General features: G+C 37.0%; 1 protein-coding gene across 1 annotated transcript; it reads right to left on the bottom strand.

Moving 5' to 3' along the window:
* Positions 1-138: 138 nt before the first annotated feature.
* LOC143057448 (uncharacterized) lies at positions 139-3,755 on the bottom strand. Its single transcript, XM_076230755.1, has 2 exons — positions 2,153-3,755; positions 139-143 (listed from the first exon to the last, which is right to left on the bottom strand). The coding sequence occupies exons 1-2, from the start codon at positions 3,753-3,755 to the stop codon at positions 139-141; spliced, it is 1,608 nt and encodes a 535-aa protein (XP_076086870.1).
* Between the last annotated feature and the right edge of the window lie 8,674 nt (positions 3,756-12,429).

Raw genomic sequence — 12,429 nt, 5'->3', positions numbered from 1 at the left:
TGGCATCTGTTTTTGTAGGATGAAAGGAAGTAGTTTCTTAATCATGTTAATGCTAACTGTATTGAAAACTTGTCTGGCGTATATACAAAATTTAGTCCTGGTATCTATGATGAGTTTATTTGCTCACTTTGATAGACACTAGTCTAAATTTTACACGTTAAGCAAAATATTAATTTAGCAGAACATTTTTCTATAAATACATCGTGTTCTCAATGGTGTATCATTTCATAATAAGTCAAGTTTTACAGTTCTTATTTGACCAGTCCCCTGTTGAGTAGCCGTTACTTTTAATTCGGTGTTACCAAAATGAAATTCAGCATCAAAGTAAACGATGTCTTCGGATGGTTTAGGTACTTCAATTTCGGTAGTTCCAATGAGCTTGCACCCTTCTTCATCAGTATACTTTGGGTCTTCTTTATCAGACACATAAAGAGCTACCTTTAGGGTTGGTTGAAATTTTTCTACTGTGCACAGTGAACGTTGTACCTTTGTTTTTAATGAGGTGACATCGTTTAACTGTTTGATAATAGCGAGATAGTTTTTACATCTCTCTTTACCATCTTTGATTACTAACTTTGATTTATCGTGATAACCGTGACGAAAAGAATGTTCAGCATCTAAGCCATATGTATATCGCATCACGCGTGATGATATGTAACCTGGATTTTGACCAAAAAGAACGGATCCTCTTAATACGGACAAACCTGCATCTTCAGGAATGATGATTCGTTTATCTGGAAACTCCTTTCGTATGGCATGCTGAAGCATTTCTGACTCTGAAAACCCTCCCACTAGGAGCAGCATGGATACACCATTACAATGATTTAATCCTTACCTTAACCTTAATTCTCTCCGCGCCAGAAGTCGCATAAGGCCTCCACGCTGTTTTTCCACCCTTTTCTATCTTTTGCCGCTGTTCTGGCTACGTTCCAACTTGTCCATCCTTGTTGGTTCCTTTCTTTCTCTGTTGTTCTTCTCCATGTAGTTTTTGGCCTTCCTCTAATTCTTTTCCCTTCAGGTGCCCATTGTAGAGCTACATAGCTGTTGTTGTCTCTTTCACGTCTTAATGTATGTCCTATCCATGTCCACCGTCTCCTTCTGATTTCGCAACTGATGTTTCTGGTGTTAGCTATTTCATTTACTGTTTTGTTCGATGTTTTACTTTGCCATCTTATTTTTAGGATCTTTCTTAGGCATTGGTGTTCTACAGTATTTAGTTTCTTTTCTTCAATGTTTGTTAATTTCCATGTTTCGCATCCATACAATAATACAGGTCTTACTAATGATTTATATAGGTGTATTTTTGTTTTTCGGCCAATTCCTCTTGCATACCATATATTTCTTAGGCGATGGAATGTCCCTCTTGCTTTCTGTATTCTGTTTTTGATGTCACAACTGCCTCCTCCCTCTTTGTCCATGACTGCTCCCAGGTATGTGAATTTGTCTACATCTTCTATTCTCTGATCGTATAACGTTATCAACTCTTTATTCTTTGTTTGCTGGGATCTCAGAGTTTTACATTTTTTGGGGTTAAGTTTCATTCCAATTCTTTCAGCTTCAGTTTTTAATTTCTGTGTTTTTTCATCAAGGTCGCTAAATTTTGAGGAAAGAAGTGCGATGTCATCAGCAAAGTCAAGATCTTCTAGAACAGTATTAAAGTTCCATCGTATCCCTCTTGCTTTGTCTGCAGTTGTTTTCCGCATGATCCAGTCTATGACTAGAAGGAAAAGAAAACCTGACATTACGCATCCCTGTTTCACTCCTAATTTTATCTCAAACCATTCTGATGTTTCTCCCTGATCTATGACAGAACACTTAAATCCTTTATATATCTCCTTTATGGTTCTTATTATCTTGTCTGGTATTCCATAGCTCTTCATGATATACCATAGACTCTCTCGTCGGACAGAGTCAAATGCTTTTTCGAAGTCTATAAAAAGTATTATTAAAGCTGCCCTCCATTCATTTGTTTGCTCAAGTATGTTAACGTTTCTAAGGATAAAAATCTGTTCAGTTGTTCCTCTTTTTGGTCTAAATCCTGCCTGCTCATTCCTCAATCTCTTGTCTATTCCTTCCTTTATTCTTTCTATTAACATTCTGCAGAAAACTTTACTGAAAACAGGTAAAAGAGTCACTCCCCTCCAGTTGTTACAATCTGTCATATCTCCCTTCTTAAAGATTTTACAAATCAATCCCTTTCTCCAGTCTGATGGCCAATTTTCTTCCTCCCATAGGCTGTTAAATATTTCTGCCATTTTCTCTGCTGTAAGGTCGATGTCTGCCTTTATAAGCTCTGGTGTTACACTGTCTATTCCTGCTGACTTCCCATTTTGTGTCTTCTTTAGTGCTCTTTGAACTTCAGCTACTGTCCATTCTCCTAGATCGATCTCCTCTATTATAATTTCTGCCATATCTACATCTTCCTCTGAAATTGGGTGAAGAGGATCTTGCCTATTTAAAACTTCACTAAAATGTTCTACCCATCTATTCAATATATCATTTCTTTCACTTTTCAGTTCTCCTTCTTTACTTTTTACTCCTGTGTGTTGCCTCTTTCTTTCACCTGTTAGTATTTTAGTGATGTTATAAAGCTCTTTGCTTCTGCCATTTTCTGCTGCTTTTTCTGCATCTTCAGCCATCATATTGTACCACTTCCTTTTATCCTCTCTGGCACTTTTCTTAACCCCTTTATTTTTCTGCTTGTATTCTTCACTGAGTCTCACTTTTAATCTTTCCGATCTTGTTCCTTCTAATCTTTTTTTAATTTCTTTTCTTTCATCAACCATTTTCCATGTATTGTTGGTTATCCATGGTTTACTGATCTTTTTACTGCTCCCCAATACCTGTTTAGCTGCCTCAGTGTATATCTCTACTGCACCTTCATATTTCAACACTGGATCTTCGATGTTACCTTCTTCTAGTACTTGAAATCTGTTTCTCACTTCAATATTGTACTTTTTCCTTACATCCATACTTTTTAGCTTGTTAAGGTCATATCTCTCTCTTTTGCATTTGTTCTTGTCACCTTTATTTCTTGCCAGTTTGAGTCTGATCTTAGACCTTACTAAGTAGTGGTCAGTATACACATCTGCTCCTCTCATTACTCTTGTATCCAATACTGATGTCCTCATGTCCCCTCGTACCATTATATGATCTATTTGGTTTGTTGTTTTGCCATCAGGGGATTTCCATGTTACTTTATGTATTTCCTTATGTGGGAAAATGGAGCCTGTTATGATGAGGCCGTTGATTTGGCAGAAATTACATAATAATTCACCATTTTCATTAATTGTCCCACATCCATGTTTTCCTAACACCTCTTGCATATGGCTATTGTCTTTGCTTACTTTTGCGTTCAGGTCTCCCATAACTATAAGCATATCATTCTTATTGCAGGATGAAACATTGTCTTGTAGTTGTTGGTAAAATTCTTCTTTCTCTTCCTCTTTTGCATCATTTGTTGGAGCATATGCTTGAATTACTGTCAGTTTCTTATACTTTGAATAGAATCTTGCCTTTATCATTCTCTTGTTGATTGGTGTCCATTCCATCAATGATTTCTTAGCTCTTTCATTCATCATTATGGCTACTCCCTTGACTTGATGTTCATCATCACCAACATAGATCACCGTGTCTCCACTTTGAAGCTTGGTTTCCCCTGATTCTTTCCATCTACTCTCACTGATACCTAATATGTCCATACCATAATTTTTCATTTCCTTAGCTACTTGTGCTGCTTTTGATATGTCTGCCATTGTTCTAACATTCCAACATCCTATATACATATTTTGTTTTGGCGCTACTATGGAACCGATCGGCTTTTGGGCTTCCTTTCGGCTTTCCCCCAAATGTGTCATGTTTGGTTTCTCAGCAGTACACCAATCTTGGGTTTCTTCAGCGTTTCTGGTTTCTGTAACAAGTTCTTTTTACAGAGTTGGGTAGTTAGCCCAACGACCAACCTCCACTCTGGTGGGCCGGGTTTTCTCTCTGGGTAGTCCTTCCCGTAGATGATTGCATTACCATGCTACCGAATTGCATCTGTCCGGATTTCTTTCTGGGTTGTCTCCCATAGCCTTTGACTTTCCACAGTCACCCACAAGGCAGTGGGGCTATTTTCCCAAAGCTGGGGGTTTGGTTTGCAGGCACCAGGGCGTGTCCACTCACCGGTGGGCCTAGCATGCCGTGCATCTAGGGGCCAAACCTCCTCCGAGACCTTGTGGTTTTGCCTGGGGCCTTGAGGTGCCCAGTTTCCATCTATCACCTCGTGGAGGATCCCATATCTGGGCCACATAGGTCTTACTGCATGAGAGGCTTTAACTGGCAGGAAAGACTTACGCACTCGGCTCTCCTTTTCACAGCAAGCTGCTAGCCAGTGATGAATGCTGAAAGCGAGAGTGACAAGCACAGACACAACAACACACATACAGGTGCGCATCACACAGTCATTTGACAGACTACAATGATTTAATACCCTGGATATATGACAAATAATTTCAACCATTGATTTTGAATATAAAGCTTTCAGGACATGATACGGTGCTTTTTGTCCGCAATTCGCTTTTTGTCCGCTTTTGCTTTTTGTCCGATAATTTTGCTTTTTGTCCGAAACTTTTGCTTTTTGTCCGTTGCTTTTTGTCCGTTTTGCCTTTTGTCCGATTATTTTGCTTTTTGTCCGAAACTTTTGCTTTTTGTCCGTTGCTCTTTGTCCGTTTTGCCTTTTGTCCGATTATTTTGCTTTTTGTCCGAAACTTTTGCTTTTTGTCCGTTGCTTTTTGTCCGTTTTGCTTTTTGTCCGATAATTTTGCTTTATGTCCGATATAAAATGTGTATATTTTTGGCAGGTTTCATTTTGAACTTCAAAATACCATGTCCTTTTAAGAGTTAAATACAGACCATACTCACATTATAAATGAATTGTACATGAAATTTCATGTCTTTTACAATATATCGCATTACCTCTAAAATGGCTCGAAGCACTAATATCCTAGACCCGTAGGTGTTGGTCAACAGAGGGCAAGGGGAATACTCTTGTATATCCCTAAGTTTAAAAAAACAACTATTCAAAGCTGGCTAAACTAAGACATACTCCAGGTAGGCCATTATACCAGAAGAAGAGGTAGTCAAACCCTTATAAATGGCTTATAGCACTTATGTCCTGGATCTACACGAGTTTATCAGCAACGAATTAAAAGGGGCATGAGTTTCGCCGGTATATCACGAAGTAAAAATAAACCTCATTATTGCCAGCTCTTCAAACTAAGAGATTCTCCACGTTGGCCATTATACCAGAGGTATAGGTAGGCAGTGCCTCTTAAATGGTCCATGGGCCATGGCACTTATGTCCTCGACCCGTACGAGTTGGTCAGAAAGGGTAAGGGGAATACTCTAGTATATCACACAGTCCACCAAAAATAGTGACGGCTGCCCAAACTAAGACATTTTTAGGTGCGCCCTTATACTAGATGTTGGAGTAGTCATTCTTTTAAAAATGGCTCATAGCACTTATGCTATAGACCCGAACGAGTTTGTCAACAATGAGTTAAAAGGGGGATGAATTAGCCCGGTATATAACGAAGTTGAAATAAACTGTTGCCCGCTGGCTAAACTAAGAAATTATCCACGCGGGCCATAATATGAGAGGTAGAGGAAGGGATTGCCTCTATAAAATGACCATGAGCACGTATGACCTAGACCCGTACGAGTTAGTCAGCAACGTGTAAGGTTGGTACCCTAGTATATAATAAAGTCGAACTAAACTATTGCTGGATGGCTAAGAGATTCTCCGCGTGGGCCATGATACCAGAGGTAGAGGTTGTCATTGCCTCTAAAATGGCCTAAATCACTTATTCCCTAGAGAAGTACGCGGTATCATCAAAGGGTTTAAAAGGGAGTTGGAACCTCTGTATACAAAGAAGTCGAAATAATTTATTGCCGGCTTGCTTAAGTACGAGATTCTTCAAGTTGGCCATTAATCCTAGGTTAAATGTGTGCATTGCCTTTTAAATGGCTGATAAAACTAACGCCCTAGACCTGTACGAGTTTGTCAGCAAAAGGTTAAAGGGGGGATGCGATGCCTCTTTTTACAACGAAAATATAAATTAAGCCGACTGGCCTAACTAAGAGATTCTATACGTGGGGTATTATATCAGAGGATGAGGTAGGCATTACCTCTAACATAGCCATAACACGTATGTCCCAGACCCGTGTAAGTTAATCAGCAAAGGGTAAGGGGGGTACCTAAGTATATCACAAAGTCATAAACTATTGCTGGCTGGCTAAACGAAGAGATTCTCCACATGGGCCATGATACCAGAGGTAGAAGTGGCCATAGCCTCAAAAATGGCCACTTATGCCGTAGACCCGTACCAGTGCTTCAGCAAAGTGTTAAAAGGGGGAGGTGGTATCTATGTTTACAACGAAGTCGAAATGAATTATTGCCGGCTGGCCAAACAAAGAAATTCTCCACATAGGCCATTATAACAAAGGTAGTGGTGGACATTGCATCTAAAATGGCCCATACTTCTTATTCCATTGATCTGTACGAGTTTGTCAGCAAAGGGTAAGGAGGGTACCCTGGTATATAACAAAGTCGAAATAAACTATTGCCGGATGGCCAAAAATAAAAGATGACCCACGTTTATCATGATACCAGAGGTAGAGGTGGGCCTTGCCTTTAAAATGGTTTATAGCACTTATGCCAGCAAAAGGAAAGGAGGGTATTCTAGTATATCGCAAAGTCGTTATGAAATATTGCCGGCTGTTCAAACTACGAGATTCACCACATGGGCCATGCTACCAGAGGTATAGGTGGTCATTGCCTTTAAAATAGCCTATAGCACTTATATGGCATATACCCGTACGAGTTTGTCAGTAAAGAGCTAAAATGAGGAGGTGGTACCTCTGTTCACATTAAAGTCAAAATAACTGTAGCCGGTAGGCCAACCTCCGGGATTCTCTACGTGGATCATTATACCAGAGGTAGAGGTTTATTTCGACTTCGTTGTAAACAAAGGTAACACCTTTTATTTTTAACCCCTTGCAGGCAAAATCGTACAGGTCTTTGGAATTAGTGTTATATGCCATTTTAAAGGCAATTACCATATCTATCTCTGGTAAAATGGCCTACGTGGAGAATCTTTTAGTTTGGCCAGCCGGCAATTATTAAAGTGTATTTCGACTTCGTTGCAAACAGAGGTACCACCTTACCCTTTTAATTCATTGTTGTCAAACTCGTACGGGTCTTGGGCCTAAGTGATCTGTGCCTTTTTTAAGGCAATGCCTACTTCTACCTCTGGCATCATACCCCACGTGGAGAATCTCTTGGCCAGCCGGCAATTGTTTATTTCGACTTTTTTATATACCAAGGTACTTCCCTAACCCTTTGCTGACTTACTCGCTGGCTTATCCCTTATTGTAAGTAAGTAAGTTCAATAAATATAAGACTATATGCCAGGTCTTTCTGACAACCAATTACAAACAAATTGGGGTTTATCTAATGAGGCTTTTCCCAGGATGCAATTGCTCGTAGACTGTATACAGTTGACCAAATAATCCACAAATTCCGCAAAAGGATCTTTTAATTATAGGCCATGTCCATTTAGATATTAAGCAACAAAAGCCCAGCATGACCGATGCATTTGTCTTTAACATCTCCGATATTGATTCCGCGTGGCCTTCCAATTGACATGAGTGTCCATTGGTGTTCATTGTTAAACCTTTGGAGCTATATCAGTTTGTGTGGAAATTAAGAGCACGATGACCTTCCCTTGGTGATAACAACATGACCAACAACCATATCGTGTGTTACCAAAAGCCGTCAGCGATAGTCACACCTACAATTTGCTACCTTCGTGGACAAAAGCCTGGCTTTTCGCTGGATCCTAATTAACATCTAGTGTTGTCACTACCATTTGCTGTAGAGATTTAGTTGCACAACATAACAGAAACATTCTTTGTAAATACTCTATGTTGATATTTTGACATTTGGATGGTTCATATACCAATTGTAGCCGAAAAATGATAATGAAACATTTCTGTTTAATATCGATCTATTGTTGGAATTGTAAATTTTCATATTCAATTTTTGTTTGTTTAAAGATGACCATTTTAAATAAAGATTTTAATTTTTTAAAAAGCAAGTGTTAGACTTGTGCTTTTATTGCTACTCAGTTCATATAACCTGTCATTTTAGTCGAGCCTGTAACTTTTGTTGCAGAAAGCTCGACATATGAATAGTGATCCGGCGGCGGCGGCGGCGGCGGCGGCGTAAGTTAACTTCTGAAAAGCTTAATATTTTAGAAGGTGGAAGAATTGGATGCTTCATACTCTGTATATAGATGCCTCATGTTACGAAGTTTCTGTCAGTCACATGTCCAATGTCCTTGACCTCATTTTCATGGTTCAGTGATCACTTGAAAAAAAAGTTCAGAATTTTTGTAATGTTGAATTCTCTCTTATTATAAGTAATAGGATAACTATATTTGGTATGTGCGTACCTTGCAAGGTACTCATGCCCGTCAGACAGTTTTCACTTGACCTCGACTTCATTTCGTGGATCAGTGAACAAAGGTTAGAATAAGTTTTGGTGGTCAAGTCCACATCTCAGATACTATAAGCAACATGGTTAGTATATTCGGTGTATGGAAGGACTGTAAGGTGTACATGTCCAACTGGCAGGTGTCATCTGGCCTTGACCTCATTTTCACGGTTCAGTGGTTATAGTTAAATTTTTCTGTCTTGGTCTGTTTTTCTCATACTTTATGCAATGAGTCTACAATATTTGTTGTATGGAATGATTGTAAGGTGTACATGTCTAGCGGGAAGATATCATCTGGCCTTGACCTCATTTTCATGGTTCAGTGGTCAAAGTTCAGTTTTTGAGTTGTGGTCTTTTTATCTAATATTATATGCCAAAGGTCACTATATTTGGTGCATGAAAATATCTTATGATCTATATATAAGTCTCCCAGGTTTTATTTGACCATGACCTCAATTTCACGGTTCATTGCACAGTGTTAAGTTTTTGTGTTTTGGTCTGTTTTTCTTAAACTATAAGTAATAGGTCAAGTATATTTGTTGTATCGAAAAATTGTTAGCTGTTCATGTCTGCCTGGTATGGTTCGTCTGACCTTTACCTCATTTTCATAATTCATTTGGTCTTTGTTTAGCTATCTTGGTTAATGTTAAGTTTATGTGGCAGTTGTAATAAATCTTTATACTTAGGGCTATCAACATAATATTAATGATGAGTAAAGTAGGCGAGACATTTCAGTGTGTGCACTCTTGTTTAAATGTGCTTATTTATCCGAGTCCTGGACTGCATTCCAGTGGCTTTCATTCGTTTACTTTTGTGTAAATTTTATACAGATCAGTATTTTTTCAATGTTTTACCAATATTTTAGCTGCATGTAACATCTTGAACACTCAGAACAGCAAAACAAAATTTAGATTTCAGAAATAAATAGCCTTTAGTCATCGACGAATAGCCGATGATTTCAAGAGTTGTTTCCGTTAAAGGATGATTCCTTTTTTTTTGTGCAATACTTGCTCTTTCGGAGGCTCGAGGGTAATTTCAGCAAAAATTTTATCATTTTTGTTTTCATTACAAATTTTATCTATTACACTATTAGTTATAACTTTATGAATTGGCTCAAAAATCAACCCAAAAAATCGAATGATTTTGGCCTCAGATTTATTTTTCAAATGTTTATATCACTGTAAAAGCTCCAAATTGTCTCCTTTTAGTGCAATAATGACATTTTGTTTTGGCATTAGAATTAAAATGTCTTTTTCAACTCATCGGTGACCTATAGATATTTTTCAAATATGCTTTACGTAAACTAAACAGTTGTAAAATTAAATCGATTTCTGTAATTTAGTTCTTTTTTTATTTCGATATATATATATCTCTCTATTTCTCCTATTAGTTCAACTTAAAAAAAAGTACCTTAACAAAAATGGTTGCTTCTTTCGAGGGCAGATTGTGAGCTTAAGTGAACGATAACCCCATGTTTTTATTTGATTTTTACAGAGGATGACCTTGAGGTCACTCCGATGTATTGTTATCGCTTAAATTTCCGTCATTCATAAATTATAGTCAAATTAGTTTTGGGTTTTCAACACCAGTGAAAAAAGTGCATTTTCATACCTGCGATTTCTGTTCTCCGGTTGTACGATTTTTCAACAAAATATGGAATCATTTCAGTTGTTGATTTAGTGGTGAAAATTTGACTGAATTATATCTTAATAAATACGATTTTATATGTTTAATTGGTGTTTCAGAAAGAGGTCAGGTGCTCTTGTTCATTCATAAAATTATCGTTCATTCATAAATTTATCGTAAAATAAAAATCACTACACAGGTTATACGTGTAGTGTAAATGATTACCTGTAATCTAAAAATAGCGGTCTCACTAATAACGACAAGAAGAATTTTAGCGACAAGAAGCGTCAAGAACGGACAAGTAGAATAAATTAAGCGACAAGAAGACTATTTAGCGACATGAAAACTTCTCGTATCGCATGAGGATGACACATATCAAATGAACAATTATGTGTGGGACTTAGTTTTAAGAAATGATGTCAAAGTAACACTATGAAAATATTTTTAGAAAGCTGAAATATATATTTATTTTTTACATGTTTATGTCTTGTAAGTTATTTTATTTCTGTCCCATTTTTCAATATTAGCGTCTCGAAAGGTGAAATGTTTTAACTGAATGGTTAATTTAAATTAATTATGAAAATTGTTAAAATTAAATAAATAAAAGTAATTATTGCCCTGTTACAAACACTATCAGGGGATAATCCATAATTACCCCCAACTTTAGCCTGGTAAACTTGTTGTCTCCTTGTGAAATATAAAACATATTAAAAATGATTTCCTGCTTAAGTTTTTTATTGATATAAAGTCAAAACCTTCTTGCTTTTCACTAGACAACCATGTCCTGTCAGGTTTAATTCTTATATATGTAGATGAAAAATAAAAGTCCCCAAAACATTAACATGGCAGCAATTGCTTTTACAGCCTTTAAGGCTTTGATTTTTTTTTACAGAAGAGTGTCCACCATGCACTTGCACTGCACTATAATAATAGTAGAATAGAATTATCATATACAAATAGATGAAAATTATATATACATGCAATCGTAATATTAATAATATATATAACAACAAACCAGTGTATTCTCTACGACTATTATTATATAAGTATAATAGTCCAAGGTATACTGATTTCTTGCACTACAATATAATAGTTATTACGATGAGGTTGAATTTCCTGTCATTTATTCATCATCCAAGCACGAACTTCTATCAGAAAAAAATATCTCTGTAAATTAACCCAAGTTTCAGGTATAGAGATGTGATCTGTTTCTGTGACATGCGCTTGACCATCCACAAGAACCTGCGGTCATCCGATGTTCAGTACTTCAGTACTTTGATTCTATTTAGTATATGATAAAAGTTCATCTATAGAAAAACAACCAAAATCCTACATGTATATTTAAAAAATAATGGATTAATACCCTCCAGTCCCCTTAACGACAAAAAAAATAAATAGAACATTACGTTTAAGTATCACCTACAGTATTTTACAACCTCCATTGGTGATACATTATATGTATTTCTGCTGATGTTTTATATAAGTTATTGTCCTGAATAAACATCTTTATGCGTTTTTGCGTTTCAGTTTTTATTGTGAAATTTCTTCAATCAGCCAAGACAAACTTTAAATTTCGCCTTAACGATGTTTTCGCGAGAAATCCATGTATTATTATCGAATTACTACATTTAATCATTGTCTAGTGCCCTAAAATGAGATTTTCCGAGACGCTGGGTTTGAAATGGGATACCCTATTTAATTTAAACAATATTTGCAATCTTTTCAAAAAGATGCAGATGGGAATTTTCGTTCCTTATGAAAGTGTTCGCAAGGAGTTAAATTATAAACTCCTTATAGGATTATCAAAAAGCAACTATTAAGGACCCCCTTGGAATAAAGATCTTCCAAGACAACGTGTTCGAGAGTTTGAGTTTAATACATGACTTTTTAAAACTTAATGGACGGAGCAGGATTATCTTACTCTTCCAGTTAACCATACATCATCACAGTTGCATTGGTTCTTGTTGCTCAGATTTTAAATTTCAATGATTTCGTCCGAGACCACAATTGTCGTCCCTTGATTTTCGTTATTAGTCCCTAGTGATAACAGTGGGTTACTTGTGGGTTACAATAATTTTTATACCCCTTCCAAATTTATTTCTCCTTGTTTAATGCCTCACATTGTAAGTAGGGGGGGGGGGGGTGAAATTACACTGTAAAAAAATTTGGCTCCAGAATTTTACAGGAAAGTAGTGATTTGGTCCAGCTGAAAAAGGTTAAAAATTAGCACTTCGGAAGCTGTCAAAAGATTTCAAGACACCCTAAAC

The sequence above is a fragment of the Mytilus galloprovincialis genome, chromosome 13 (assembly GCF_965363235.1).
Source record: "Mytilus galloprovincialis chromosome 13, xbMytGall1.hap1.1, whole genome shotgun sequence".
Classification (NCBI taxonomy): Eukaryota; Metazoa; Mollusca; class Bivalvia; order Mytilida; family Mytilidae; genus Mytilus; species Mytilus galloprovincialis.
The sequence above is the reverse complement of the archived record's forward strand: the minus strand, read 5'-3'. Positions and strand labels throughout refer to the sequence as shown.